The sequence below is a fragment of the Oncorhynchus nerka genome, linkage group LG13 (genome assembly GCF_034236695.1).
Source record: "Oncorhynchus nerka isolate Pitt River linkage group LG13, Oner_Uvic_2.0, whole genome shotgun sequence".
NCBI lineage: Eukaryota > Metazoa > Chordata > Actinopteri > Salmoniformes > Salmonidae > Oncorhynchus > Oncorhynchus nerka.
In genome coordinates this window covers 29,041,802-29,054,439 of record NC_088408.1, presented here as the reverse complement: position 1 = coordinate 29,054,439, position 12,638 = coordinate 29,041,802, and the positions used below count along the sequence as shown (strand labels likewise).

Below are 12,638 nucleotides of genomic sequence, written 5' to 3'. Positions count from 1 at the left end.
TTCGTAGCAAATTCAGTGCCGGTAGCTTCAAACAAAACAAGATAACAGGATTCAACTAGATCAAAATGTTGAATGTCAACGTATTTCACTGGTATGAATCAAGGAATGGTGTTTCTGTGTGAATGCATCAATACCTGAATAAACTGCATAGGGACTCTCATGGAATTATACTGTATCATTGTCAGAATCTTTAAGTATACAATCTATAGATGCGCCTGTTTGGAATTGAGAGGATCATGTGAGTTTTGTTCCATGTTTAGAGTCTTTGGGCTCTATTGAATCTGTTTTGCTGAAGCGTTACAGATTGCAAGATAGAAATTTAAAGGTAATTTCCTATTGAGCTGACATCTGCAGTGCGGGAACATTGCCTTTAAATTTCAATCACGCTGTAACGCTGAATTTCCACAGACGGATTGAATAGAGCCCTTTTGTCTCTGTCTTTATGGTTCTGAGAGGTTCATTTCCCTCTAGGCTGAGTGGTGACCTCTAACCTTGCATTGTTCAGGGAGAAAGGAGCAGCTAGCACTGAGCCAGGTGAATATTGCAGAGAAGAAGACATAGGAGGGGAAAGGTGTCTGTGTCCATACAATTACTATTAATGAACATCTGTGTGTCTCTATTCTCTCAGTTTTTCCCTGACCTTGTGAGCTGACAAGGTAAGACTCGAGGCCACCGTTTTAGGCTATAGATAGAATCTGTTTTTTTCTGGTCAGCTGACATGGTCTGGAAAATATACATCTCTCCTCACTTTAATATTTGGCTATCCATTTGTTTATTTACCTAGCTATCTATTCGTTTCACTGTTTTTAAATACAATTCCATCAAATATTAGTACAGTGCTTTGTAGTAAAATATTATATAAACTTTTAATTTGCTTGGAAAGTAGCTTCATATTTGTTCTCATAGTTAACCTTGTCATTAACTTCATCACAGAATGAAATTGTTTGACTATTTATGTTGCTGAGATAAATTGCATTGCAAAAAGCCATTATCACAGAGAAAACTGGGGCCTTCCCGGGTACACTTTATTTTCCAGTACTTTTATTAAAGTCCTATGTTTACTTGGTATTAAAGTACCTGACAATGGTAACAACAGAATAATGAGCTAATAATGATAGTTTGTTTGTCTGGGATGTATGCACCACTGCATACCATTTAATCCCTGGTCATAACCACATCTCTTTCATTTGGAATAAATGAAGTAGCAGTAAATAGCTTCCGCTCCTCATTGGACTGTAAAATAAAGCATTTACCGCCTTCCCTTTCCTCCACACATACCATGTCCCACCAACTGTGTAGTGTGTATGAATGAATGATGAAATCCTGACTGAATGGCCCGTAAATGTGCGGGGCTAACATTGCTATTTCGACGCTGGAGTCGATGTGGATGGCCTTGAAACAATGACAAGTCATAAAGTCAGACAGTAACCGGTCTGTCTTAATGCACTCAAAAGGTCACACGCTGCGTGTTTCTGTGTGTGTGTTTCTCTGTGCGCGTGTGGTATGTATTTGTGCATGTGTGCGTGTGTGTGCGTGTGTGTGTGTGCGTGTGTGCGTGTGTGTGTGCGTGCGCGTGCGTGCGTGTGTGTGCGTGTGTGTGCGTGTGTGTGCGTGTGTGTGTGTGCCGCTGCCCACAGACCTCTGCGTTTGTACACTGCCACTGGTTGCACCATGTGCTCTTCCAAACCAACACCTCTTCAATTTTACAGCATTGTTTTCTATTTGTGTAAAGCCTAGGGTTGAGACTCATGTTCCCCTTCTGTTTTTACTTGAGCCTCAGGACTGAGGCCTACTCCCTCCGCCAGTGTCTGCCTTATCAGCAGAGAAGATCAAACACAACTTGGACCCACACAAACAGACAGAGGGGGGGGATATGAAATGAGAAAGAGGCTTGTGCCTAAATTGCTCAGAGAAAAGTAATTATATGTAGAGAATTTATACTCTTTCGGAATATTAATAATAATTTATTTTCTGTAACGTTGTCAAGAGACAAACAAATCTGTGCCAATCTTTAGCAAGCAATGATGACAAATAATATTAATAACAACAACAATAATAAGAATAATATACACTCAATAAACACAATACCCTACTCGCAGAAAACACACTTCAAAACATCATGGTAGAGCTCATTAGGTGGCTGATACCAGTCCAGACCAGTATTAGTAGTCCAGACCAGTATACCAGTCCAGACCAGTACTAGTAGTCCAGACCAGTATACCAGTCCAGACCAGTACTAGTAGTCCAGACCAGAATACCAGTCCAGACCAGTACTAGTAGTCCAGACCAGTATACCAGTCCAGACCAGTACTAGTAGTCCAGACCAGTATACCAGTCCAGACCAGTACTAATAGTCCAGACGAGAATACCAGTCCAGACCAGTACTAGTAGTCCAGACCAGTATACCAGTCCAGACCAGTACTAGTAGTCCAGACCAGTATACCAGTCAAGACCAGTACTAGTAGTCCAGACCAGAATACCAGTCCAGACCAGTACTAGTAGTCCAGACCAGTATACCAGTCCAGACCAGTACTAGTAGTCCAGACCAGTATACCAGTCCAGACCAGTACTAGTAGTCCAGACCAGTATACCAGTCCAGACCAGTATAGTCAGTCCAGACCAGTATACCAGTCCAGACCAGTACTAGTAGTCCAGACCAGTATACCAGTCCAGACCAGTACCAGTCAGACCAGACCAGTCCAGACCAGTACTAGTAGTCCAGACCAGTATACCAGTCCAGACCAGTACTAGTAGTCCAGACCAGTACAGTAGTACCAGTCCAGAGACCAGTACTAGTAGTCCAGACCAGTATACCAGTCCAGACCAGTACTAGTAGTCCAGACCAGTATACCAGTCCAGACCAGTACTAGTAGTCCAGACCAGTATACCAGTCCAGACCAGTACTAGTAGTCCAGACCAGTATACCAGTCCAGACCAGTACTAGTAGTCCAGACCAGACCAGTCCAGACCAGTACTAGTACCAGTCCAGACCAGTCCAGACCAGTATACCAGTCCAGACCAGTACTAGTAGTCCAGACCAGTATACCAGTCCAGACCAGTATAGTAGTCCAGACCAGTATACCAGTCCAGACCAGTACTAGTAGTCCAGACCAGTATACCAGTCCAGACCAGTACTAGTAGTCCAGACCAGTATACCAGTCCAGACCAGTACTAGTAGTCCAGACCAGTATACCAGTCCAGACCAGTACTAGTAGTCCAGACCAGTATACCAGTCCAGACCAGTACTAGTAGTCCAGACCAGTATACCAGTCCAGACCAGTATACCAGTCCAGACCAGTACTAGTAGTCCAGACCAGTATACCAGTCCAGACCAGTACTAGTAGTCCAGACCAGTATACCAGTCCAGACCAGTACTAGTAGTCCAGACCAGTATACCAGTCCAGACCAGTACTAGTAGTCCAGTATTGTCCAGCAGTTAATAAAGTCATTAGGCTGCAGGCAGCATGGTGTAGTGTGTTGTCCTCCCTGGGACAGCCATAGTAGTGGGAACCACCTATTAGGGAGCAACCTTGCACAGTGGGGTGAGCCTATTGAGCACCCCAGTAACATAGGGCCCCTCTGTAGTGTAGTGGCCAAAGTCTTATTGGTGACCACACTAGGATTGTAGGGTCCTCCTTAGAGTAGGTAGGGTACAGGCTAGTGGGAAGCCCCTCCCTGCGCATAGTGGGGATCCCTCCCTAGTGTTTCTAGTCAATCAGGGCAGAAAGGTCAGGGTTCACACAGTCCAAAACACCCAATAGGATCAACGTCTCTTCAGATCAGCAGAATCATTTCAAAAACAAATAATAATCCTAATCATGGGAATAACAACAACACAATAGTTAGATCATTTAGGAACAGGCCAGGAGGCTTCAGATGGGGCGGAATGCTACTTCATACTTCATACATCAACCAAAAAACAGGAAAATCATAGAATAGGGAAAGAAATAAAAATATGAAAATCTGAAAAAGCAGAAAGCGTCGGGCGGGGGGGGGGGGACGGAGGCGGAGCAGGGATGGTTACTCATGTAGAAGCTCCTGGAGACAGTTGGGTGACTTGAAGACCTCGGGCACATCGCTGTCCAGCTTGCAGATCACCTTGTAAATGGCTTTTTTCCAGGATGGGTCCACGTCTTTGCCTGCCACGATGGCATTGAAGAACTCACGCAGCGTGATCTGAGCCACCTCCAGGAACCGCTCTGGAACCTGCACCCACACACACAGAAGACAGGGGGCGTTACTCCTGGTTCTCCTGATGGCTTGGTGAGGTAGAGCACAGTGAGAGCAACACCCTAACAGTGGGTTTGATGACTGCAACAGCCATATATACTGTACACTGAATATATGGATGAACTGTAACAAACATATTAGAATATTATCAGACCATAATATTTACTCGTCCTAATATTGATATATTTCTTAACTCCATTCTTTTACTTTTAGATGTGTGTATTGTTGTGTATTGTTACATATTACTGCACTGTTGGAGCTAGAAACACAAGCGTTTCGATACACCCACAATAACATGTGCTAAATGTGTATGTGACCAATAACATGAATGAACGGTCTCACATTTTGCAAAAATTGTAGTTGTGGGTTGGGAAGTCATTGTATCATTTACAGTAACACACTGTTTTTATGTGAAACAGAATAAAGGGTTTAGTTAGTGGCTGTGATGAGAAAGCCCTGTGGTGTTCTGTAGTGCCTCTTCAGTCGCTACTTCCTTAAAAAGCCCACTGAAATCCACACTTGTATTGCGACTTATGACGGCTCATTTCTTGTCAATTCTGAGGTTTATATCACCACCTTCCTCCTCCCTCCTCCCCCCAGCATCAGAAAGACGTCTTTATGGGTGTACTGTAAATCTGAACCCAAACAACCGCATGCAGGGAGCCTGAAAAGAGGAAGTGAAATGCTTTGGGAACACACAGACACACAGGCTCTTTAGTGTCCCTCACAGCTCTGCTCACTGACACCACAGAGATTATTAGTCTGGCAAAGATCTGTGACACCTTCCACCGAGCCAGCACTCACACACACATATGCACGTCTGCACACATAGACACACACCTCTTGAGCCAAGGAGATGACACATCCCACACTGTGAGAGAGAGCGACATGACGCACACACGTGTGCACGCAGGCACGTGCATGCACACACACAGACACACACAGACACACACACACACACACACACACACACACACACACACACACACACACACACACACACACACACACACACACACACACACAGACACACAGACACACACACACACACAGACACACAGACACACAGACACACAGACACACACACACACACACACACACACAGACACACAGACACACAGACACACACACACACACACACACACACACACACACACAGCCCTGGTGTATTTGGCTGATCCTCTCTCCTTCACTCAAAGCCCCAGAGCGATGCAGCCTTCAGGGGTCACCTGCTTGGATAATGCTGACTGCCTCCCTGCCTGTCCGCCTCCCTTTGCAGCCACAGACACACACACATACAGAAGCACACACAGGCAGACATGCGGGTAGACTCACACACACAACACACACACACCCACGCACACACACGAACAGGCACGCTCAGACACACTCACACACCCAGCAGCTTGCCCAAACGCCTGACTGTGCGCACTCGACTCCTCTCCTCCTGTGTCCTGCAGATACTCATCAGGAGTGTCAGGACACAGCAAGGTTAGTGGCCACCGGAACACACACACAGACAGCACTGGACAGCCAAACACCCCCCTCAGGGTGATGAATGGAGTGTGTGTGTGTGTGTGTGTGTGTGTGTGTGTGTGTGTGTGTGTGTGTGTGTGTGTGTGTGTGTGTGTGTGTGTGTGTGTGTGTGTGTGTGTGTGTGTGTGTGAAAAGGTGAATCATGAATAAGAAAGTGTATGACTGATTTGTTGTTGTAATTGTGTGCTAGAGCAGTGAAGGGTCATCCAGGGCTACAACAGTTCATTCAACCTACCGTACAAAACACCTCATCTTATTCATGTAGAACTACTTAACGACACAATCTAAAAAACAGACTCAATTCTGTTTGGGCTTGTGCCACTGAAAAACAGTGACACATTGACCTGGGAAGCAGCAGACTGTGACCCTATAGACACCAGCCCGGCAGGCAGGAAGGCAGGCAGCGGTCTAGTGCAGTGCGAGACGCAGGGAGTGCTGCATTACTAAGAATATTCCTGCATGGAATTTCTCCTGACGTTTTGACTATAAAAGGACAGTAAAACGCTGACTGCAAGGAGAAGGCAATGTCAAGGAGAAAAGGGTATTGGTATTTCAGATCCTCTTGACTGAGAGAGCGAGAGGGAGGGGGAGGGAGAGCCGAGGGAAGGAGTGGTGAGGGAAGTAGAGAGAGGAAGGGGAGAGAGGGTGTGAGGAGAAAGAGAGGATGAGGGAGGAAGAGGGTGCAAGTGAGAAAGTAAAGACTGAATAGAAGCAGTGAAAGGGTGAGAGGAGAGGTTGAGAGGAGAGGAGAGGGTGAGAGGAGAGGAGAGGGTGAGAAGAGAGGGAATGAGGACAGGGTGAGAGGAGAGGGAGAGAGGAGAGGATGGGACGGAGTGGGAGAGGGAAAAAGGAGAGGATGGGACGAGTGGGAGAGGGGGAGAGGAGAGGGTGAGGAGAGGTTGAGAGGACAGGAGAGGGTGAGAGGAGAGGTTGAGAGGAGAGGAGAGGGTGAGAGGAGAGGGAATGAGGACAGGGTGAGAGGAGAGGGAGAGAGGAGAGGAGAGGGTGAGAAGAGAGGGAATGAGGAGAGGGTGAGAGGACAGGAGAGGGTGAGAGGAGAGGGAATGAGGACAGGGTGAGAGGAGAGGGAGAGAGGAGAGGATGGGACAGAGTGGGAGAGGGAGAGAGGAGAGGATGGGATGAGTGGGAGAGAGGAGAGGGTGAGAGGAGAGGAGAGGAGAGGAGAGGGTGAGAGGAGAGGTTGAGAGGACAGGAGAGGGTGAGAGGAGAGGTTGAGAGGACAGGAGACGGTGAGAGGACAGGAGAGGGTGCGAGGAGACAAAATGAGGACAGGGTGAGAGGAGAGAGAGAGAGGAGAGGATGGGATGAGAAGGAGAGAGGAGAGGTTGAGAGGAGAGGGTGAGAGGAGAGGGAGAGATGAGAGGATGGGATGAGAGGGACAGGGAGAGAGTAGAGGGTGAGAGGAGAGGGTGAGATGTGAGGGAGAGAGGAGACGGAGAGAGGAGAGGATGAGAGGAGGGGGTGAGAGGAGAGGGTGAGAGGAGCAGGAGAGAGGAAAGGGTGAGAGGAGAGGGTAAGAGGAGATAGTAATAGAAGAGGGAGAGAGAGGAGAGGGAGAGAGGAGAGGGTGAGAGGAGAGGGAGAGAGGAGAGGGTGAGAGGAGAGGGTGAGAAGAGAGGAGAGGGAGAGAGGAAAGGATGAGAGGAGAGGGAGAGAGGAAAGGATGAGAGGAGAGGGTGAGAGGAGAGGAGAGAGAGGAGAGGGAGAGAGGAGAGGGAGAGGTAGAGAGGAGAGGGTGAGAGGAGAGGGAGAGGGGAGAGGGAAAGAGAGGAGGGTGAGAGGGGAGGTTGAGAGGAGAGGGGGAAGGATAAGGAGAGAGGAGAGGGTGAGAGGGAAAGAGGGGAGGGTGAGAGTGGAGGTTGAGAGGAGAGGAGAGGGGGAAGGAGAGGGAGAGAGCAGAGGGTGAGAGGAAAGGGTGAGATGAGAAGATGAGAGGAGAGGGTGAGAGGGAGAGAGGAGAGGATGAGAGGAGGATGGAGAGAGGAGAGGGAGATGTAAGTGGAGAGAGAAAAGCAGGAGCAAGAGAGAGTGGGAGTTATTCTTGTCCCTGAGCCTTTTGTCTGTGATCATGTGTGTGCGTGCGCGTGTGAGTGTGTGAGTGAGTGAGTGAGTGAGTGCATGCGTGCGTGTGTGTGTATGAGCTGCCTGCTTGTCGTGGCCAGCAGAAAGCTTTAACTGTTTTGTCCCCCTTTCTGTCCCCTCTCTGTCCCCTCTCTGTCCCCCCCTGCTCCCCCATCCATCCCTCCCTCGGGTCAGCTATTGGGCCTTTGTTCCAGAGGCATTGTGGGGGATTATCCTATGTGGCTGCTCATTCGCTCGGTTGGCCGGTAAACAGGGCCAATCGCGACGCTCACAATCCTTCATACATATTTCATAGGGCTTTTAACAACTTCTCGCTGTCCAAATTAAAGGAGGGCCCTACAAAGACATGGAGAGGAGAGAGTGATGTCTGAAAGGGGCAGAAAAGATTGGGGGATAACAGAATAAAGGTAGAGAGAGAGAGAGTGGGGGGGCTGAAAAAGGCAAATAGGGTGACTGAATGAAAGGAACGACGTATCTGAAGCTGACCTCTCTAAGTCAACCACACACACACACACACACACACACACACACACACACGCACGCGCACGCACACGCACTCACACACAGACACACACGCATGCACACACTCACCCAGATGCAAACACACACAGACACACACACACACACACACACACACACACTCACCCAGATGCACACATACACATACACAGACACACACACACACTCACCCACATGCACAGACACACACACAGACACACACTCACCCAGATACACACATACACAGACACACAATGGTGCAGCACTGCGATGATTCCCTTTCTGCTGATGAAGACATCAGACTTTCTGGAATATAAATGTTTTTGTCCTGTCACACACTCAGTGTGTTCTGGACAGGGATAGAGGATGGGAGAGAGAGAGGGAGAGTGGGAGGTGGGGCAGTGAAAGTGTCCAAAACAAGAGCTCTCATGAAAAGAGATACCATGCTGCTCTTCCCCAGTGTAACACAATATGAGAAGAGGAAAGGAAAAGAGAGGGAGAGACAGAGAAGGGAAGAACAAAAAAAAGCAGAAGAGTGTTGTTGGCAACACTAATATTTTACCCAGCATTCATTAATCTCACTGTGTCTTCTCTCTCCTCACACACACACATACACAGACTGATCACTAGAAATAGCCAGCGACTTCGGGCGTTTGAGGAGGTCCCCAGAATGTCTATACACGCCTTCCTCGACATTCACAATGTTGTTTTTTACCATGACCCAGCAGTGGGACTCTGAGCGCGCTGCTTAGACCACTACCACAGCTCACTATGCTCTAGCAAGTCATGGGAATACTTGATGATACTCGGAGCGCGCTGCTTAGACCACTACCACAGCTCACTATGCTCTAGCAAGCCATGGGAATACTTGATGATACTCGGAGCGCGCTGCTTAGACCACTACCACAGCTCACTATGCTCTAGCAAGCCATGAGAATACTTGATGATACTCGGAGCTCGCTGCGTAGACCACTACCACAGCTCACTATGCTCTAGCAAGTCATGAGAATACTTGATGATACTTGATGGTAACAGCTCGTCGTTCATTCTTTTGTTTTAAGTCTCCCCAAACCATAGACCTAACATGAACCACTCAGAACAAATGTATCTAAACTTGAAGAAGTCTGTTTTGACAGAAACGTAACCACGCGGAAACTAGGAGATCTTGTTGCGGCCACATACATGCCCCCCCGCTCCCCCACCCGCATGGACCAACACAAGTCCTGCTGTCAGTATAGTAATTATTGAGCAAGAGAAGACAACCTAGCAGCCCACTACTGAGGACAGAGGGGGTGAGACGAGGAGACGAGGTGGTTTTGTGGACAAGCGGCACAGATGAGGCATTTAATCACTCTCATTCATTCTCTGTCTCCCTTAACCCCCCCTCTCTCTCGTGACAGGTTGCTTTGAGACAGAGGGATAAGCTCTCCTGCTGAAAGGGGGAATCGGATTTCCTCTTTTTTGATGAGATAATAAAATATGACAGAGGACAATGGCAGCGCCCAGACTGCTGGGGGCTATTCACACAACATCATCCAAGCTGTCTTAAGACTGTTTAAACCAACAGCAGAAAGGTAGCCAGCCAGGGGGCCTAAATCCACTCCTGTTCAACGGGACGCTGTGTGTGTGGTGTATCTGTGTGTTTGTTCTGTAAAGCCTGAGAAAGCCCCTCTATGTGACTCAGTGTATAGTGTTTGTTTGGCCAGCGTGTTTTCTCCCTGCCTTTGGGAACTGTCAGGAGATGTATTGCACCTTCTATTTGCTCAGCGCTGGACAAACAAAATGAGACCCTGGAAGATAAGCTCTGTGTGCGCTGGACTAGCCTTGAAGGATGCATGCCACCGACGGAACCCACATGCTCTGAGTTCCCCTGGGTTAATTCCTAACCCGCTCCGGGCTCCGGGCCTGGGAATAGGAACGCTTCCCATACCTTTTTTCATCTGGGTGAGGGACACTCCAGGATTTTACTTTCCACTGAATTCTGTGGATGTTGAGCTCTTACACCGGAAAACAGTTTCTTTCATACATTTAACCAGCTTCACCTCCTGAATGGTCGATGTTGGACACTGTTCAGCAGGGAAGCACAATCTGAACTTGAGAAAATAAAATATCTTAGTTGACTACAACCAGATTTTCCCAGAAACATCACACAGACAACCCTGTTTATCAACTCCAATCAATCATCTACAAAGGCCTTGATAAGCTCTTGGACTGCACTGTCACTTTGGGCAAACAGAACCCATGCCCCCTTCCTCCCCCTCTTCCTCACGCCACCGCACTTCAGCTGATAAGACAATGCCATGGCTGAAGAGTCCAAGAGAAAAGGAGAGGGGGAAGAACAGAGAGGAGGAAAGAAAAGAGAGGAGAGGGGCTGTGGAAATGAGCTGCTGGTCGTACTGACAGGGAGATGGAGGAGGTGGCCTTGTGGCCCTAGCTGAAGCCTTGCCGAGCTGCTGCCTGCCTGCGTCTGTGCTTTCCTTGTGGGAGAAAACGCTGGGCCAGCGTCATCTGTGTGCTTCTCAAGGTGTACCACATCATCTGTGTGCTTCTCAAGGTGTACCACATCATCTGTGTGCTTCTCAAGGTGTATCACATCATCTGTGTAGTTCTCAAGATGTACCACAGGCAGGGAGAAAACGCTGGGCCAGCATCATCTGTGTACTTCTCAAGGTGTACCACATCATCTGTGTGCTTCTCAAGGTGTACCACATCATCTGTGTGCTTCTCAAGGTGTATCACATCATCTGTGTAGTTCTCAAGATGTACCACAGGCAGGGAGAAAACGCTGGGCCAGCATCATCTGTGTACTTCTCAAGGTGTACCACATCATCTGTGTGCTTCTCAAGGTGTACCACATCATCTGTGTACTTCTCAAGGTGTACCACATCATCTGTGTGCTTCTCAAGGTGTACCACATCATCTGTGTGCTTCTCAAGGTGTACCACATCATCTGTGTACTTCTCAAGGTGTACCACATCATCTGTGTGCTTCTCAAGGTGTACCACATCATCTGTGTACTTCTCAAGGTGTACCACATCATCTGTGTGCTTCTCAAGGTGTACCACATCATCTGTGTACTTCTCAAGGTGTACCACATCATCTGTGTGCTTCTCAAGGTGTACCACATCATCTGTGTACTTCTCAAGGTGTAGCACATCATCTGTGTGCTTCTCAAGGTGTACCACATCATATGTGTGCTTCTCAAGGTGTACCACATCATCTGTGTACTTCTCAAGGTGTACCACATCATCTGTGTGCTTCTCAAGGTGTACCACATCACCTGTGTACTTCTCAAGGTGTACCACATCACCTGTGTACTTCTCAAGGTGTACCACAGGCAGGGAGAAAACGCTGGGCCAGCATCATCTGTGTACTTCTCAAGGTGTACCACATCACCTGTGTACTTCTCAAGGTGTACCACATCATCTGTGTGCTTCTCAAGGTGTATCACATCATCTGTGTAGTTCTCAAGATGTACCACAGGCAGGGAGAAAACGCTGGGCCAGCATCATCTGTGTACTTCTCAAGGTGTACCACATCATCTGTGTGCTTCTCAAGGTGTACCACATCATCTGTGTGCTTCTCAAGGTGTACCACATCATCTGTGTGCTTCTCAAGGTGTACCACATCATCTGTGTACTTCTCAAGGTGTACCACATCATCTGTGTGCTTCTCAAGGTGTACCACATCATCTGTGTACTTCTCAAGGTGTACCACATAATCTGTGTGCTTCTCAAGGTGTACCACATCATCTGTGTACTTCTCAAGGTGTACCACATCATCTGTGTGCTTCTCAAGGTGTACCACATCATATGTGTGCTTCTCAAGGTGTACCACATCATCTGTGTACTTCTCAAGGTGTACCACATCATCTGTGTGCTTCTCAAGGTGTACCACATCACCTGTGTACTTCTCAAGGTGTACCACATCACCTGTGTACTTCTCAAGGTGTACCACAGGCAGGGAGAAAACGCTGGGCCAGCATCATCTGTGTACTTCTCAAGGTGTACCACATCACCTGTGTACTTCTCAAGGTGTACCACATCACCTGTGTACTTCTCAAGGAGTACCACATCAACTGTGTACTTCTCAAGGTGTATCACATCATCTGTGTAGTTCTCAAGATGTACCACAGGCAGGGAGAAAACGCTGGGCCAGCGTCATCTGTGTACTTCTCAAGGTGTACCACATCATCTGTGTGCTTCTCAAGGTGTACCACATCATCTGTGTACTTCTCAAGGTGTACCACATCACCTGTGTACTTCTCAAGG

The 12,638-nt window shown here is 48.0% G+C and overlaps 1 protein-coding gene across 2 annotated transcripts in view; it reads right to left on the bottom strand.

Moving 5' to 3' along the window:
* Window positions 1-3,304: 3,304 nt before the first annotated feature.
* LOC115122477 (prospero homeobox protein 1-like) overlaps window positions 3,305-12,638 on the bottom strand; it is a 39,659-nt gene continuing 30,325 nt past the window's right edge. For both annotated transcript variants that reach the window (XM_029651681.2, XM_065026317.1), the window contains exon 5: window positions 3,305-4,206. In XM_029651681.2, the coding sequence (XP_029507541.2) occupies window positions 4,021-4,206 (186 nt within the window). In that variant the 3' untranslated portion in view covers window positions 3,305-4,020. The remainder of the gene's footprint in view (window positions 4,207-12,638) is intronic.